The sequence below is a fragment of the Capricornis sumatraensis genome, chromosome 12 (assembly GCF_032405125.1).
Source record: "Capricornis sumatraensis isolate serow.1 chromosome 12, serow.2, whole genome shotgun sequence".
In the NCBI taxonomy this organism is placed as follows: Eukaryota; Metazoa; Chordata; class Mammalia; order Artiodactyla; family Bovidae; genus Capricornis; species Capricornis sumatraensis.
The window spans coordinates 28,861,385-28,881,079 of NC_091080.1; the positions used below are offsets into that span (position 1 = coordinate 28,861,385).

Sequence of the window (19,695 nt, forward strand, 5' to 3'; positions counted from 1 at the left end):
ACTGACAAATGTGTGCTACAAGGCAGATTTAATTTATTGCTTTAGCTTAAAACTGCATCTAATATTTAGAAACAAGTGTACTGTTCTATAATGTCAGTATGTAAAAACAATATATTTTAGAAATAATATATAGAATATGAATATGTAATAATATATAGATTTATCTGTTGAGCTTAAAACTGTATCCAACATTTAGAAACAAATGCACTGTTCTATAATATAAAAATAATATATTTTAGAAATAATAATATAAAATAATATTGAGTAAGCTCAAGCATCATATAAACGGCTTGACAAAAGACATCAAATTATTATCTGCCAAAAACCTTCTTTTGAAGCTCTGAGTAGGATCTGAAGGGCAGAGATACAGTTCCAGCCAATGCCCACTCCCTCAGGAGCTGTCCCTCTTCATGTGGGCAAAAGGACTGCCTCCAGGCACCTCTCCAATGAGGAAGGGGAGATCCCTCATAGACGGATGTGGCTCTACTCTGCCGGGTCCCTGTCTGATGAGGGACAGGCATTTCGTCGGACAGAATCTCATAGCACAAATGCTATTTGGTTACATACAAACACAGACTCCTCATCCTGTGCTTACGCTGTACTTAATACTTTTACTGTTACTTCCAAAAAGTATTTGAAGCAGGGCACTTAGCTTGTTTTGCTACAAAGTACTGTCAACATGTGCTTCCCTGGTGGCTCAGATGGTAAAGAATCCACCTGCAATACAGGAGACCCAGGTTCCATCTCTGAGTGAAGATCCCCTGGAGAAAGAAATGGCAACCCACGCCAGTATTCCTGCCTGGAGAATTCCATGGACACAGGAGCCTGGCTACATGGGGTCACAAAGAGTCAGACACGGCTGAGTGACCAATACACACAGTCATAACACAGAAAATACTTCTCAAGTTACAAAAAAAAGAGAATAATTTTTCTGTATTTCCTTGCCCACTATTTTTTGGTTTGTTTTTTGGTGGTGCCAAATGGCTTGAGGGATCTTAGTTCCCTGATCAGAGATCAAACACCTGACCTCTGCAGTGGAAGCTCAGAGTCCTAACCCCTGGACCACCAGAGAATTTCCTACTTGTCCACTATTAAACCAGTCATTTAGGAACAAGAATGTCAACTTCTGGAGACTCTAATCTAAAGAAATTTGACATTACCTTCAAAGATTGTCTCTTAGTCACATAATTCTCAGACTGAAGCAGTTTCTCATAGTCTTCAAAAATCTAATGAAAAGAAAAGAAATATTAAGAATGTAAACCCAGCAGTGATTTCTCTGCATTAAGTCTGTTTGCTTCAGAAGTAAATCCCCAGTCCTTCAGCCCAGCCCAGCGGTTGTGCTGTGTATCTCTGGGCGGATTGCCTTTGTCCACGGGGAGGCTTCCCCGTTTCTCCATCCTCACTTACTCATAGAGATACTGGGGGACGAGGAGGCGGGTGATACCAAAGACATGCTTCCCTCTGTTCTGCAAATTAGAAATTGAGTAGAAAAATGGAGTAATTGAGTCTTCCCAATAAATCACTTTGACGAAAACATCTGTTTTATTTTTGGCTGTGCAGGGTCTTTGCTGCTGTGCGTGGGCTGAGTAGTGTCGGTGCATGGGCTTGATTGTCCCTCAGATGTGGGATCTTCCCAGACCAGGGATGGAACCCATATTGCCTGCATGGGCAGGCAGATTCTTAACTCTAGAACACCAGGGAAGTCCTGAAGAAACCATCGATTAACTCATCTAATACGCTGCAGGATAACTCATTTTATGCCATTTTTAAAGAAATGCATTTATGTAGTCTTGCTGGTAGCTATTAGTCTTTGGATAATTTGAGAAAGTGAAGAAGAACTGAAGAGCTTCTTGATGAAAGTGAAAGAGGAGAGTGAAAAAGTTGGCTTAAAGCTCAACATTCAGAAAACGAAGATCATGGCATCCGGTCCCATTGCTTCATGGGAAATAGATGGGGAAACAATGGAAACAGTGGCTGACTTTATTTTTCTAGGCTCCAAAATCACTGCAGATGGTGAGTGCAGCCATGAAATTAAAAGACACTTACTCCTTGGAAGGAAAGTTATGACCAACCTGGACAGCATATTGAAAAGCAGAGACATTACTTTGTCAACAAAGGTCTGTCTAGTCAAGGCTATGGTTTTTCCAGTGGTCATGTATGGATGTGAGAGTTGGACTATAAAGAAAGCTAAATACCGAAGAATTGATGCTTTTGAACTGTGGTGTTTTAGAAGACTCTTGAGAGCCCCTGGGACTGCAAGGAGATCCAACCAGTCCATCCTAAAGGATATCAGTCCTAGGTGTTCACTGGAAGGACTGATGTTGAAGCTGAAACTCCAATACTCTGGCCACCTGATGCAAAGACCTGACTCATTGGGAAAGACCCTGATGCTGGGAAAGACTGAGGGCAGGAGGAGAAGGGGACGACAGAGGATGAGATGGTTGGATGGCATCACCGACTCAATGGACATAGGTTTGGGTAGACTCTGGCAGTTGGTGATGGACAGGGAGGCCTGGCGTGCTGTGGTTCATGGGGTCGCAAAGAGTCAGACACGACTGAGAGACTGAACTGAACTGAACAGAATGCTGTTTCTATTGCTGATACACTTAGCAAAAGCATAGCAGCTCTTGGTTGGGTCTGCTTAGTCAATGTTCATTTAACACCACCAAATATATGGTACTGAGTTAGGTATTAGGGATGTAAGTAATCATGATAAAAATTAATCCATGGTGCTATCCCCAAAACCTTAAATTTTGTCAAATTCCTCCAACAAGCCTATGAAGTAGCTATTATTAATATCCTCATTTTTTAGTAGGCAAAATAACTTGTTCAGAATCATAATTAGTAAGAGATACAGCAGGATTCTGAAGCAAAGCAACTGGACATAAATCTGTACTGCATTCTGAACCCCTGTGTTTGACAGATAAGGTTTCTGCCTCCCAGGGAGCTTATGAACCAGACAGAAAGATATAAAGACATACCATACTAATATTATAAATGTGGAAAACGTGTGAGAAAGAAGGAGAATGGGAGGGGGAGAGAGAGAGAGTGTGTGTGTGTGTGTTTGTGTGTGTTTGGGGGTGAGGGGGTTAGGGTATATGTTAGGGAAAGCTTCCTAGAAGAGTTACATGATGAAACCAAGCAGGACCCTGAGGGCAATCCCAGGGATGTACCTTCCCGAGTCTCCCACTTCTTGTTTCTAGGAAATGTTTACCCTCCAAGGCCCAGATTCCAAAGAGCAAATTTAATCAGAGAAGTGAGAAAATGCAGAAACAAAGGACAACAGTCAAGCAAGACAAAACAGTAATAGTTTAGCCAAAAACAAAGTCAGGGATCTTCAGTTCCTCCATAAAGTCTATAGATAATATCCTGAGTCATATTCTTGAGTTGTTTAAGAGAGACTGAAATCCCCACAAGGTGGAAGAAGTTAACCGTATACTGACTACAAGTACGAAGACCTCATACTGGTTGAAACGAAAGGGTTGATGATGTTAACCCCTGATATACCACCTTGTCACCTTACTACCAACCAGTCAGAAGACGGTCCACTCACAACCCTCACCCCTTCCTGGAAAACTATTCAGGATTTGAGTCTTTTGAGCATTTATTGCCTTGCAGTAAATGCTGGACTTTCCTTCACCACAACCCGGTGTCAGCAGACTGGCTTTGCTGCATGCTGGGTAAGTTTGGTCAGTAACAATGATAGCTGATTATCAAAAGGATGAGACGGATTCACCCTTAGAGAAGGGAGCTGGAAGACAGATGTATATTTTGGTATTTCTACTAGTCAGTGAAACTAGTTATCAACCATGTAAAAGGATTCATTTTATTAAGGGTAGGGTGCCCTATATGGCTTAGAGAGTAAAGCTTCTGGTGCAATGCAGGAGACCTGGGTTCGATCCCTGGGTCAGGAAGATTCCCCTGGAGAAGTGAATGGCAACCCACTCCAGTATTCTGGGTCTTCCCAGGTGGCACGAGTGGTAAAGAACCCGCCTGCCAATTCAGGAGACGTAAGAGACATGGGTTTGATCCCTGGGTGGGAAGATCCCCTGGAGAAGGGCATGGCAACCCACTCCAGTATTCCTGCCTGGAGAATCCCATGGAGAGAGGAGCCTGGTGGGCTATAATGGGGTTGCACAGAGTCGGACATGACTGAAGGGACTTGGCACATACATATACACTGCCTCTTAAGGGCAACATGGATGCTCTTAAGTCAAGGTCAAAGTGAGCTGGTGCTAGTTGTTTCCTGGAGCTCCAGAGCACAACAGGGAGAGATAAGAAAAACAAGGACGCCCTGATCTCCTGCTATCCTCTATTTTTCATAGTTTCTTAATGATCTGACTTCTGGTAATAAACCAAGGGGGTGGATGGTTGGTTTCAACTTCTCTCATAAATAGAAGTAAGGGCAAGAGATCTAAGAAGGAGAGAGAGAAAGGAAGAAGGAGATAGAGACTTAAAAATGACTTCTACTTACAGTGTCATAATTTTGTTCTAAGAAGTCTGCTACCAACACTTTATGTCTGGTTAGTAAATCCTAGAAAAAGAACAGTCAATGAAACAAAATTATTATAGGTAATAAATTTTACAAATCTATTCTTTTCTTCTAAGATTCTCTAAGTCAATTAATTTGAAGCACAACAATTTTGGAATATTTTCATTTACATCCCAGAATTATTTCCATTTCTTAGTTTAAGGTGTGAAATACAATTTGTTTCATGGTAAAAACAACAAAGAGTGCTTTAAATTCATCATTGTTAGATTATAGAAATAATTTAACTAGTGAAACAAATGTCACCAAAGAGACAAGCTTACATTATATTTCTTCAAGCCCATAACTATACATTGTAAATATGATACAATAAATATTCAAATAAAGCTTATGATGATCTTTTAAAATGTCATTAATAACTATTAAAAGCAAAAAACTCTGAATGGACTAAAACCATATCTCACAAGGTAACAGATTTTCAATGATTGACCTTTAGTTTTCTTCTTAATCACTTTTGAAATGGAGGGGCCCCCTGGAAAATCCCATGGATGGAGGAGCCTGGTAGGCTGCAGTCCATGGGGTCGCTAAGAGTCGGACACGACTGAGCGACTTCACTTTCACTTTTCACTTTCATGCATTGGAGAAGGAAATAGCAACCCACTCCAGTAGTCTTGCCTAGAGAATCCCAGGGATGGGGGAGCCTGGTGGGCTGCAGTCTATAGGGTCGCACAGAGTCGGACACGACTGAAGCGACTTAGCAGCAGCAGCAGCAGCAGCAGCAGGATTCTCGGAAGCACAAGAACGACATTTAAAAAACTATGTTTATTTCACTTATTTATTTGGCTGCACTGGGTCTTAGTTGTGGCACATGGGATCTCTAGTGGCAGCATTCAAACTCTTAGTTATGGCATGTGGGATCTACTTCCCTGACCAGGGATAGAATCTGGGCCCCTGCATTGGGAGTGTGGAGTCCCAGCCACTGGACCGCCAGGGAAGTCCCACAAGAATGACATTTATCTCAGCATTGTCCTAGTCCTGCACTTGGGTTAGTGGGCTGTGAAGTGTTGTGCAGTTACTAAGTAGCACAATGCACCCTTTCAAAGTTGAGGACAAGTAGCCTGATCTAATTATAGACCTAACTCCCTGGAAACTGAACAAAAGCATAAAGGAACGTTTGATTGGAAATTCACACCTAAATTATAACCTTAAGTCACCTTGATGTCAAAAGAAAACAAGCCCCAGCTAATCCTCTTAATATGGTTAAAGGCTAAATGCCTTGCCTAGGTACTATGCAGAATTTAATTAAAAACAACATGAATTTTCAAGTTTTCCAAAATAAACTCTTATGCTTTAATACATATTTAATTAAAACTTTTAATTTAATTAAAAGTATATACAAGATACACAACATAACCTCACAGAGAAAAAGAAGGCAGCTGCAACGGTAAAACTCACTTCTTTTTAAAACAATTTTTTAAATTGGAGGATAATGGCTTTACAATATTGTGCTTTACAACATCAACATGAATCAGTCACAGGTATACATATGTCCCCTCTCTCTTGAACCTCCCTCCCATTTTCCCATCCCATCCCATCCCACCCCTCCAGGTTGCCACTGAGTCCTGGATTATAAAACCCACTTATTTTTATTTCAATAAAAGGTAAAATATTTAAAGTACTTTGCACTACAGTTTTCTTCTTTAAAATTTTTATTGGCATATAATTGATTTACAATGTTGTGTCAGTTTCTGCTGTACAGCAGAGTGAATCAGTTATATATGTACACATATATCCACTCTCTGATTCTTTTCCCACATAGGTCATTACAGAGTATTGAGTAGAGTTCCCTGTGATATACGGTAGGTCCTCATCAGTTTGCACTACAATTTTCAAGCCCCAAAATAATGAAACTGGCTATTAACTTCATTTCCTATTACTTATCGTCACAACTTGTTTGATCACTGGACCTATCAATGGAGACATGTACTTGTTTCCCCAGGAGAACATAACAGTACAGTTCTGGAACTGGGATTTTAAAATGGGAAAACCCTCTAAGGAATTCATCCCAGTCAAAATTCAAACTAGTTGCTACATCAGGGACCCCCTAGTTCCACAGCATCCTTTCGGAGTCCCTAGTCTTTTTCTAAGTGGATATTTGGAATGCTCAGTTTTCACGTCCCCAATCTCCTGAGCGTTACTAGTGGTTTTCTGAGCTGACTCAGGTTAGAAAGGTCTCCGCATGGGCTGCAGCAGGCACTCTGGATGGCTGCACCCATGGAGCTCTGCATCTGTGATGCCAGTCATCAGCCTTGAGGACAGGATCACAATCTGCCGTGGCCTCAGGCCCTACACCTGCAACGACGGTGACACCGGAAAGAGTACCTGGCAGGTAAGTGCTGCCTGCGAAGGTTTTCCATTCGCCCTACATTAGTGTTACACAAAGAAAGAGGAATAAGGAGGGGTTCTGTGGGCAGCGGCTCCTTCAAATTCTAAGGGAAAAAATAACTTTAAAATCCAACGATAGAATATATAATAGGGTAGGGAAAAATTCCTCCAGCACATATGTGTGTGGATAGAGACAATAAGTGAGTGTGTACACATTGTATATACATAGATATATCCTCACATTTATACACATAATAGTGCAAAACTGGAGGGACTGTACCATATCCAGGGCATCTTCCCACCCCAGGGATTGATCCCGGGTCTCCTGCGTAGCAGGCAGATTTTTTACTGTCTGAGCCACCAGGGAAGCCCCACATACACATATGCGCGCTAAGTCGCTTCGGTTGTGTCCAATTCCGTGTGACCCCATGGACTGCAGCCTGCCTGGCTCCTCTGACCATGGGATTCTCCAGGCAAGAATACTGGAGTGGGTTGCCATGCCCTCCTCCTGACCCAGGGATCAAACCTGTGTCTCTAACATCTCCTGCATTGGCAGGTGGGTACCTTACCACTAGCACCACCTGGGAAGCCCCCATATACACATATAGGGTGGGCCAAAACGTTCACTTGGATTTTTCTATAATATCTCATATATATGTGTCTGTGTATATATATAATATATTATATTATTCATATAATAATATATTAATTATTATATAATATACACACATGTATATATACACACATGTATATATACACAATACATAGACAAATACAGCTGTTGCATTATTAAAGATCAAAGAACTGAGTGGGAGAAAAAATAGCTAGGATTCTACCAAAAAAGGAAAAAGCCAGGAAATTGCCAAGAAAACTAAAATTCAAATTTTAAAAAATTTAAAAAATTTTAAAAAGTATTCAAAATAGTGTATTCTTTCATCCCACTTCCTAACAATTCTGTTTTGACAGGACTAGCTTCTGCACGGTCTAAGTCTTATGCTAAAAATTATTGATATTGGTATTTTAGTGAATTCTGCACAGCCTGGAAGAACTCGGGGTGAAATGACAGAGACACACATTCCATGGCAGGGACCCAAGATCACAGCAGCTCACAGCAGCTGCATTTACTATGTGCTGGAGAGTGTGCTTTGCACTTTACATAGGTTATTTCTAATCTGCACAACCCTGCAAAAACGGGGATTATGTTCCTCATCTCACAGATGAAGAAAATGAGGCCCAAGGGTTAACTAACTTGCTCAAGGACATACAGCAAATCAGGTGCAGACAGAGATGGAATTCAAACCACTTTTTAGCATGTCAATTCCTAGGGAGGGTGGGCATGGAAGAGACTGTGGTTGTAAGGAATCTTTCTGGGGAATGGAAAATTTGCAGACAAGGCCACGAGAAAATATAATCCAATAATGGTAAAACATCAATAATTAAACTGAAGAACAGTCATCCTACAGGTCAAAAAAAAAAAAGGCTAAGCCTAGGAAGTTAAAAACAAAAGCCCAAACCAGCCAAGCAATCAAGCTAACAAATCCCTTTGAAAGCAGTTACTTAAAAAAAAAAGTGGGACTTCTCTAGTGGCCTAGTGGGTAAGAATCTGCCTGCTAATGCAGAGGACATGGGTTCGATCCCTGGTCCAGGAAGATCCCACATGCCTCAGAGTAACTAAGCCCATGTGCCACAACTACTGAGCCCCAGCTCTAGAAACTGTGCTCATCAACAAGAGAAGCCACTCCAATGAGAAGCTCTCACACCACGAGGAAGAGAAGCCCCCACTAGCTGCAACTACAGAAAGCCTGCACACACAGCAATGAAGGCTCAGCGCAGCCAAAAATAAATTAATTAATTGATTTTTAAAGAGGGACTTGCGTTCATTACATTATATTGACCACAGCATTTTTGTAAAATGTAGAAAATTGGCATTTTCAATATCAGTAGCATACTAGGAAAGTTTATTTTTTTTAAGGTTATTTAGATTCTCAGAGACATAAGTTCAACAAAACTGTTGTAATTTATCTTTGTGCTTCAATATTGTGGTGAAAGTTAAATTGGGTCGATCATATGATGTCAAGACATTATTATCACATTTGTTTATTCTATTAAATGTTGAAAAATCTTTGGGGAAATTTTCAGAAATAAATGCTGAATTGAATTTGCTTTTCTCCCCTTCATTAAAGCTGCTGTAGGTGTACAGCTATTTGTGAAATCTTATCGATGGCTTTTCAAAAAAGGAACTAACTTGCTTCTGTGATGGCGAAGGGTCATCAGATAGAAAAGGGGGGAAAAAAAGGCACTACAGTACTTACTAACAGAGAACACCTTAATTATTTCAGCACAAATATTTGCTAGAAAGAAATGGAACGGTCCTTTGTGTTAAATGTCCTTTTTATTTGACACACCAAGGTCCCTCTTACCATGTGTTCTAGGATAGACTCCCGGGGGCTTCAACTGTAGCCACTGTACAACTGTTGTTTGGCCAGGTGAGACTTTTTATGTGCCCAGTTGCCTCATGTCATGTGGCATCTTCCCCAAACCGGGGTTGCACCAGAGTCCCCAGCATTGCAAGGTGGGTTGTTAATCACTAGACCACCAGGGAAGCCCCATGACAAGCGTGTTGAGTTGCTCTTTCCACAATGTGACAGACGGGTCTAGTAGACTGTGTTCTGTTTACTGAATTCTCTTCTGATCCATATCATACATGGTTGGCTATGCTCAGGTCTAACAAATACAATTTTCTGCTTTTTAAAATTAAACTGCCTCTTAGAGCCAAGTGACTTAAGTACTGAAACTAAATAACCCTGCTGATTCTGGTGGGTGGGTGGGGGGGGGGGGGTAGGGGCAGGGAATTACCTTAAAAGTAGCAAAGGCATCTGAAGCGATATCAAATGTTGATAGTTCGACATACTTAAAGAAATCTTGGAACTGATTAGAAAAGAGGATGATTTTGGCAAGTGGTTCATGTCGAATACATTCTCTCAGCATAATACCACAACGTAAGGCGATCTGTGGGACTTCATAGCTAAAGCACAAACAGGAGAGAAAGAGAACTATGTATTAAAAGAACCATTTCAATACTGCTGTTAATGGAAGCATAGGTACCATTTGTCACAGTTCATTCAAACACCACTCACTGAATACCTACTTAATATCTACAATGTGCCTGGCACTATTTCAGATGCTGGGGATACCTTAAAAGTAGCAAAGGCATCTGAAGCGATATCAAATGTTTGCAGTTCAACAGACTTAAAGAAATCTTGGAATTGATTAGAAAAGATACAACAGTATCTTTTGTTGGGGATACAAACAGTCAGCAGACAAGGTCACTGCCTTCCTAGCATTCACAATTTAGTGAAAATGCGTCTGGTGGGAGAAGAAACAGACTATAAACAATGACCAGATAATTTCATATACTTCAGGGATATGAAACTGAAGAAAATAAAATAGGTGCGCTAGAGGGTGTGACTCCTTAATTTGTTTTACTTTAGGCCAAGTGGTCCTGGAAGGAGAAAAGCATTCCAGGAAAAGGAACTAAAAGTGCAAAAGGTCCAAGAAAAGAACCAGCAGCTTTGTAAGCCAAGTAAGTGTGGTAGGAAGCCTTCGCAGAGTTTAACATATGCAATTAACACAGCTGATCAGATACTTTAAAAATGCTGATCAGATACTTTAACAATGATCATTCTGGCTCCCTGTGGAGAATTCTGTAAAACAGAAAAGAATGGGCTGTGGAGCTAAAGGGCAACCAGGGAGACTAGCTAGTGCGGAGGAACAGCAGCCCAGCTAGATGACGGGGGCTTGGGCTGGGCGACGGAAGTAGAGCAGAGGACTGCGGGCAGGTCACGGATATTGTTCAGGGGAAGAGTCAGCAGAGCTTGTAGATCTCTAGCTATTCTCATTTCTTAACTAATCAAATGGAAACTATAGAAAAAAAAAGTTTCTACTCGCAACTTTCGTGTATAATTAGTTCCTTTTTTGTTGTTGTTTCATTAGGTGAAGTTTATCAGAACCATCTGTGATGCACAGACTACGTATTCTTGAGAACCAAGAGAGTATTTTTCAAAATGCTACTCTGGGTCAGAACTTCGGTCATTCCATCTTAGTAGTTTGTGCCCAAGAGAGGAACGGTCATTCCTCTGAGCTGACAACTTCTTACAGTTATGAATATATTGGGCTATATAAAGAAATTCCTAATTTTCCTCAGTACCCTTTAAGGAACTTGTAATTCACATGTTTTAAACTGACTATCCTCCAGGATACTGCCTTTTGATAGTTTATTGCTTGCTATAAAAAGAAGTGCTCCATAAGTTAAGTACCTTAAGTTTCAAATCCCAAGAACATTAATATCCTTAGGTTTGGTAAAGAATCAATATTTACCTCATCTATTTTACTCTACTTGTGGATAAGGGTCTCAAGGACAAGGACCATGACAAATCACTATGTTCTCCACAACAACTAACCTAGTGGCAGGTTGCTGATAAAAGTTATTCCAATGAACGTAAATCATTATTTTATAGAACTGAACCATATCTTCCTTCTGATTTGCTGTTTAGATCATATGCACACATGCATGCTCACTCGCTCAGACATATCCGATTCTTTACAACCCCATGGACTGTAGCCCACCAGGCTCCTCTCTCCATGGAATTTTCCAGGCAAGAATACTGGAATGGGTTGCCATTTCCTACTCCAGGGGATCTTTCTGACCCAGGGATTGAACTCGAGTCTCCTGCATCTCCTGCATTGGCAGGCAGGTTCTTTACCACTGAGCTATCTGGGAAACCACATGGGAAGTCTGGACTGTACAGTTAACTGTGTCAGTGTGGAGAAGGCACACTATTTTATATGCATGCTTATTCAAATAATAGCACAGAAGATCTGTTTCAAATTTAATAAAAGCCAAAGTATAAGAGCACTTATCTCATCTGGTGGTGAGCTACAATAAATAGTATATATAAAATGATTTGAAGAAAGATCCTGTGCAAGAATATCTCAGTTTAAGAATGCAGATTATATTATGTAAGGAGAAAAATGACTTTTGTTGCTCCTGATAGAAGAAACAAGGGCAGCCAGCACTAGGAAAAGCATCAAAAACAAAAGTGGCCTTTTCCAGATGGACCCCTGTCCATTTGACATCACTCCCACTAGTTTGTGAACACTTCCTTGCTTTCTGGCCATCCTGTTCATTTCCTAACACAGACCTGGAATTAGCTGTTTCTACAAAGGACTCTTAGTTTTCTGAATGTTGAGCTTCAAGCCAGCTTTTTCATGCTCCTCTTTCATTTTCATCAAGAGGCTTTTTAGTTCCTCTTCACTTTCTGCCATAAGGGTGGTGTCATCTGCATATCTGAGGTTATTGATATTTCTCCCAGGAAATAGATGGGGAAACAGTGGAAACAGTGTCAGACTTTATTTTGGGGGGCTTCAAAATCACTGCAGATGGTGATTGCAGCCAGGAAATTAAAAGACGCTTATTCCTTGGAAGGAAAGTTATGACCAACCTAGATAGCATATTAAAAAGCAGAGATATTACTTTGCCAACAAAGATCTGTCTAGTCAAGGCTATGGTTTTTCCAGTGGTCATATATGGATGTGAGAGTTGGACCGCCGAAGAATTGATGCTTTTGAACTGTGGTGTTGGAGAAGACTTGCGAGTCCCTTGGACTTCAAGGAGATCCAACCAGTCCATCCTAAAGGAGATCAGTCCTAGGTGTTCATTGGAAGGACTGATGTTGAAGCTGAAACTCCAATACTTTGGCCACCTCATGCGAACAGTTGACTCACTGGAAAAGACCCTGATGCTGGGAGGGATTGGGGGCAGGAGGAGAAGGGGATGACAGAGGATGAGATAGTTGGATGGCATCACCGACTAGATGGACATGGGTTTGGGTGAACTCCAGGAGTTGGTGATGGACAGGGAGGCCTGGCATGCTGCAATTCATGGGGTTGCAAAGAGTCGGACATGACTGAGCGACTGAAGTGAACTGAACTGAACAAAGGACTCTGGCTCCTTTTAGTTAGAAATGGTTCTTAGAAACTACAATCTGAATGCTAGGGATACTCATTAACATTGGGTCGTTACTGCTTCTAGGCCTTTTCAGTGGACAGCGTTAGCTTGCTATTTTTAAAGTTAGCAAATGTTTCTAGATTAGAAGCAAAACTTCTTGATTATATTGAGGAGGCCAAGTGTTTGCTGAAAGATATTTTATAAAGCTTTTCCTAGTGTTTTTTTTACACATCTTATATAGATGTACTTAAAAAATTGATGCTTGATTAAAAGTACAATTATATAAGATGTATGAAAACACATTAAGTCCACTAGTTCATAATGATACTACAAAAAAAAAAAAACAGAAAAAATAAGGGAGGGGTGTTGGGAAGATAGAGAAAAAAACACAGCAAAATATCAATGGTTATGAAGGTTGGGACATGGGATTTCTTTCTTCTGTCTTTTGTATATGGTTGAAAAAAGTTTTGCAATAAAATTTTTAAAAATAAGATTATTAGGAGAAATTTACTATTTTAATATTGGACTTGGAACAGTTTCCACTGGCAGTGGCTCTTTATGGATCAGTGAGAGCAGTTTAGCAACCTCACTCTCAAATCCTCTCAGTATCCTGGAATGTCATTTGCATGGGCCAGGAAAAAAGTTTGTCTAAAGTGAGAAAGTCCTTTTAAATAATCTTTTCATAAACTTTGGGCTCCAAATCCTTTTACCAAGTTTTGTATCCCATACCCAAATGATTCTCCTTGATAGACAAGAATCAACTTTCTGTCTTAATTCTTTATGGTTCAACTTAGGTCCAATATAGCATGTTACTACCATATCCCTAAATAACATCATTATTTGATTTATGAGTGCACCAGTAAAGTTATGTTCTAAGTTTTCGCGCAACTTTGCAAGAGATAATTCAGTAAAAATGCTGACCTTTACCAAAAGTCTAGCTAAACTCCAGGCATTTCAAGCTAACCTAGAAAATGGTAATGGGGAAAGCTGATTCAGGTGCAGTAGTTCCATTTAAGGCTTCTTTTTGTCTACTCTGTCCTCAGGGTCTTCTATAATTCCCTCTCCCTTCCTATCTGAAGGGCTTCAAATCTTTTTTAAGGATGTATTAGTGGTTAAGATGGAATTTAGAATCAGATCTGGACTGAAAAATTGGCTGTCACTCAGTTGTACATATAACCTTGAGCAATAATAGCCTTACTCTAAGTTTCAATTTCCTCATCTGTAAAATGGTGAGGATAATACCTAGTCCTCAGAGTATTGCTAGAAGGATTAAATGAAACAGCATAAATAAAGACACTGAATGTAACACCTGGCACATAGCAAACACTCAATAAGTGATGTCTATAAAGCAGGACGTGAAGGAATGAGTTTAAAGTTTGGGTTACAAAATAAAGGAAGAATCATTATAATAGAGATGGTTGCCATCATCTGAATGCTATTCAGTGACAGCAACTACAGAAAGGATAGCCTTCAAACAAATAATTCCCACTCCGAGAATGCAGTTCGTGGAGGTGCGTGTCTCCTTTCACATAATGACCTCACTGCGGAAGATACCGTTTTAAACCATCCACACCACTTCTCTTCCACATCAGCTGACGTGCTCTCCAACATATTTTTAGGAGGACAACATATTTCAGCATTGTCAAGGGATCACTTATTTACAAGCTAACTCCATTTTATTTTTTTGAAGGAGGTGAACTTGAAACGACTTATTTATTTTTGGCTGCACTGGGTCTTCATTGCTGTGCCTGGGCGCTCTCTAGTTGCAGCGAGCACTCAGGCTTCTCACTGTAGTGGCTTCTCTTGCTGCGGAGCACAGGTTCCAGGGCGTGCAGGCTCAGCAGCTGTGCCGCACGGACTTAGCTGCTCCATGGCACATGGAATCTTTCTGGGCCAGGGATTGAACATGGGAGGGATCCCTGCACTAGCAGGCAGATTCCTGCCTGCACTGGCAGTTAATTTAATCCCTGGATTTCATTTAATCCAGAGATTAATTTAACCACTCCACCACCAGGGAAGTCCTGCAAGCCAACTTCAAATGACTATTAATTTGTCTTCACTTGCTGAAACACAAATCTGATATTTTTCTCCCAAAACAATCCAATGGCTTCCTATTTCCTACGGGATGATGTCAAATGCTTTAGCTTAACATTTTAGAATCTCCAGATGGGAGTACCAATTGATCATTTCAGCCTTTTCCACCAATGACCAGGTATGCGGATCATACTCCATTAAATCTTGTAGATATACCTGAACTGGAAATGAACACTTCCTTTACAGTATTATTCTGACACTGATGTATGGTCTAAATTATATTTGTTCAAAATTTTATTCAGTGTGAACTGCAGCTCTTAAGAGGGATAGTAATAATAATTTCTTAGACTAGTAGTTACCAAGTAGAGTACCATGTGCTCAGTAGTAAACTCTGCAGAAACTACCTCACTAAAAGACTCATAATGACCTACTGAAGTAGGTATTATTATTGTCTTCAGATTGCAATGAGGAAATCAAGAATTAAGGAAGTTAGGTAACTTGCCCAAAGTCTTAGCAAATAAATAGCAGAACCCTGACTATACATGAAAATCTGTCTGACAATGCATATAATGTAACATTATTTTGTGCAAAGGTAATATTACAAATTTTACTTTTTACAAATAAGGTAACTGAGACTTGGTGGAAAGCTGCAGAGGCTTGCCCAAGGTCACAGAGATAAGTGCAAGAGACCAGAAAAAGGAATAATCAGAGAACAAAAAAGAGTTCTTATAAATTAAAAATAGGGTAGTTGAAAGTTCAGTTGAATTTATCGTCAATGGAAGATACAATTAAGAACATCTTCTGACTAGTGAGACAAAAAGACAAACAGAAAACAGAAGAGTTAAGAAATCAGTCTCAGAGATTTTGCTTTGCCTAACAGGAGGTCTAGAAAGTAAGGACAGAGAATATGGAAGCGAATACATTTTCAAAGAAACACCAAGGGGCAGAGAATGTTAGCTGTCTGCAGAATCCCTTCTCTTCTTCTTCCTGGGTGCTCACTACATTTCTCAGGTTCCCTTAAAAATTCAGAGGCCAAGTGACTAAGTGCTCTCAAATGGAATGTGAGTGGGAGTAACACAAGCCATTTCCAGGCCTGGCTCATAGATTCTCCCAAGTGTTTTTGCCTTCCTGTGGGCTGAACTGGCGATCAACAAAGTGATCTTAGGAAGCACACTTTGAAGGAACCCCTGCTGACCTAGAACATCTGTTCTCTACTATGTGAGAAATACAGTTATCTTGTAGTGGGGCCACTACATTGTGGGGACTATTTGTTATAAAGCTTAAGGTTTCTTATCATTTTAAACTACCCTAATACATGATACAAGTATATTGCCCTTTCCAGAATTTAAAGACTTAATTCTCCAGTAAAAACAATATTTTGTACGGAAAAACAAAGTAATAGTATGCTACATAGGTATAATAATATAAATGTGACTTTTCAATGAAATAAAAAATTGTGATAAAGGATATTGGGAGGGTGAGGGGAAGGAAAATGGAGTAGTGGTGGTTGTGGTGGAAAAACGAAATTGTCACCTAGTCCATGAGAAATTTAACAGATATTTTTTTAAATGGGCAAATCAAAACTTAGGAAAAGCTCGTAATTCATAATATAGAGGTAAATACCAGATGAACAAATAAAAAAGATCAAAGTGGTTGTCTTTGGTAAATGGAACTGAGGAATGGAGAAGGAAGAAGCAAAGAGCTGCTGTTTGTTGTTGTGTCTGGTTTATTTATTTGGCTGTACCGGGTCTTAGCTGCAGCATGTGGGATCTAGTTCCCTGACCAGGGATTGAATCTGGGCCCCCTGCATTGGGAAGGCGGAGTCTTAGTCACCAGATCACCAAGGAAGTCCCTATATCTGGTTTTTAAAGTATGTGGCACGTATTATTTTGATACAATTAAATATTTTAAAATGCACAAGGACTTGGGAATTGAAAACAGATGAGATGGACTAGGTATGGAATAGCATGTGAAGTTCAAAATGGTAAAGTAGAAAGACAGAGAAGGGGAGACCAAAGACAAAAGGCTACTATCCCCAAGCCCTGCTACATTCATATTCCTGATCCTAGGAGTTAGAGTAGCCTCACAATGCCCAAGAAACCTCTGTAAATGAGCAAACACAAAAGAGTCATAATCGAGGATTTTGTTATCCGACTAGACTTTAGGTTTTCGGCTGCCCTGTGGTCCCGTATATGTACAGTGATATTTATTCTATCCCCACATGAAAGCATGTCACTGGAGTAGAAGCTAACCATTGAGAGGATATTGTAAGTATGCGTCCGTGTCTGTGTATATTTCTGCAATGAGGGGATTCAATTTTATGGAAAGAGGGTAAAGTGTGAATGTGAAAGTGTTAGTTGCTCCGTCGTGTTCGATGCTTTGCAACCCCGTGGACTGTATCCCACCAGGCTTTTCTGTCCATGGAATTCTCCAGACGAGAATACTGGAGTGAGTAGCCATTCCCTTCTCCAGGGGATCTTCCCAACCTGGGGATTGAAGCTGGGTCTCTCATAGGAAGATTCTTTACCATCTGAGCCACTAGTGAAACGAAGAGGGCAAGTGGGCAGCCAGAAAGAGGGTGGACTGGGAAGTGCAAGCTATAATGTAACAGGCAGAGAAGAAAGGAAAGTGGAGGAAAGAGGGGCAGTAGGTGGAAGGAATTTTACTTAGAAGCATTTTGTTGCAGCCTGAACAATCACAGAGACATAGATTTGGAGGGCTGACTTCAAGCATAGCAAATATGAATCCAAAAGGGAACTGATCATATCTCAAATGATGCTGATACCATCTACTTTTAACAACTTTCCCAAACTCAAACCGACTTTAAAGGAAAGCATGCACTTACCCTTTGAGGAGCATAAACAGGATGTGAGGATGAGCACTAATGTACTCCACGGTAGGAATCCGAGTGCCTATCTGTCTTCTCAGGATGTTGTTAAATATCTGGGTCACATCCTTTTTTCCCTGTTAAATAAACAAACATCCGTTAAGTTGTATAGTTTAAATGAGTGAATTGTATGGCATGTACATTATTTCAAAAGCTGTTTATATACAAACACACACATACTCAGTCCATTTAATACGATATTTTCCCACCTGTGCATTCTTTGACTTCATTTGTCTAAAGATAGGTACAAAAATAAACAAACAACCAGAGTCAAGGCCAAATAAAATCAATGCCCTACACACCTAGTAAGCATTTCAAATCATTAAATGCACGAAGTACAGTCAAAGCTTGTGTCTAAAGGCTTTATGATCTCTATTTTTACAGTAATAGAACCAAAGGTTGAGGACCACTTTTTAATTAAGGCTGGGGAACAGAAAAAGATCTTAAGGGGATAGAACATTTCAAAAACAGGACCACAACCTGGCTTATTGAGAAGCTGATTCTAGAGGGCTTTTTTTGCTTTTTTTTTTTTTTAATGGAGCAAGAAATAATCATTAGTGATTAAATTATCACAGAAGGAAGTTTTCTGCATTTTGGAGCCGCCTTCTAATTTAACCTGAACAGTTGACTGTATCCACCCTATTTTTGCAAGGCACACCTGCCTTTAAAATGAACGCATGGACTCTTACATACAATACGTTTTCATCCTTTGATCTCTTATCACACTGTATTTCAAAACATCAAAGAGTCTAAGGCTGTGTCTTGAATACTGGCCAAACCTCAAACACCATAGCTCTGAGTTTGTTCCTGAGCCCATAAAGCAGACAGCTTGCAATCTCAGCCATAACTCTTTTTTTTTTTGGAACTCATAAGAATACGCTGAAGTAATTTTTTTTTTCTGTCAGCATCTTTAAGGCTTAAAAGATTAGAGAAAAATTTATGGTCATAAAGTAATGAGTTTTCTTTTTGAAAAATTGTAACCCAAAGGTCTGTCTTCTAATGAGCCCTTATTCACATCACAGCAGGGTCTTCCAGTTCTTCGCTCACCCCATTGGACTACTCTCCTCCGGGTTTCTGAAGAAGGAAGTGGGCTTGTCACACAGATTGCTGAGTCAGTCTCTGCTACTCAACGGAAACCAACGCCTTGGGCCACCATCACCGCTGTCAGCTCTGGAGTTCAAATCCCTGCTCCTACCTCCTCTCAACCCTTGTTCATTGTCTTGCCTTCTACAACCAGTTATTTCCTCAACCAGCTATTTTATACACAGTTTATCTCAAGTGCAGAAAACTGCCTCTTCTCTTCATGCAACATATTATTAGTACATAGTTCTTTTATCAAGGGTTTAAGGGTAACAAAGGGTAATTACAGCACACTGCAGAAACAACGTCCAATTGAATCCCACGCATCACTATTATTACAGATTCCTCAGCATTTCTGATCATCTTTCCTTAAGCCCCTTCCTCTGTCTTGGTTCTGGAGCCTTCAATCCCCCTTGCTCCATTCCCTTTTCCTATCTCCTATTTCCTTCTACTATCAAAGTTAGCCAATGAGAGGACATTTCTCAAATTTCTGCTATTTTACTCTGCAAAAGGAATCTAAGCTCTTTTCTTTCAGTCTTTTCCTTCCCAACCCTGCCTGGAGACCTCACTTTTCACAGTGAACAAAAAAGCGCATGTAGGTGTCTTCTAAACAAAAGGTCTGTTTTTCTCTGTAAGCAATGTTCCATCTTTCTAGGCTATCTGGCAAAAGCTGCAGCTCATCCCTAAAGAAATAATTTTCCTTTCCTGTTATAAAAATACACCAAAGATTTTACAAGCAAAGAGATGCAGGTTCGATCCCTGGGTGGGAAGATTCCCCGGAGAAGGGCATGGCAACCCACCCCAGTATTCTTG

The 19,695-nt window shown here is 40.3% G+C and overlaps 1 protein-coding gene across 1 annotated transcript in view; it reads right to left on the reverse strand.

Moving 5' to 3' along the window:
* The window catches only part of CAB39L (calcium binding protein 39 like), a 61,157-nt gene that overhangs the window by 21,072 nt on the left and 20,390 nt on the right, over positions 1-19,695 (reverse strand). Inside the window, exons 4-7 of the mRNA XM_068984490.1 lie at positions 17,761-17,879; positions 9,731-9,899; positions 4,475-4,534; positions 1,161-1,226 (exon numbers count right to left, since the gene is read on the reverse strand). Of these exons, the coding sequence (XP_068840591.1) occupies positions 1,161-1,226; positions 4,475-4,534; positions 9,731-9,899; positions 17,761-17,879 (414 nt within the window). The remainder of the gene's footprint in view (positions 1-1,160; positions 1,227-4,474; positions 4,535-9,730; positions 9,900-17,760; positions 17,880-19,695) is intronic.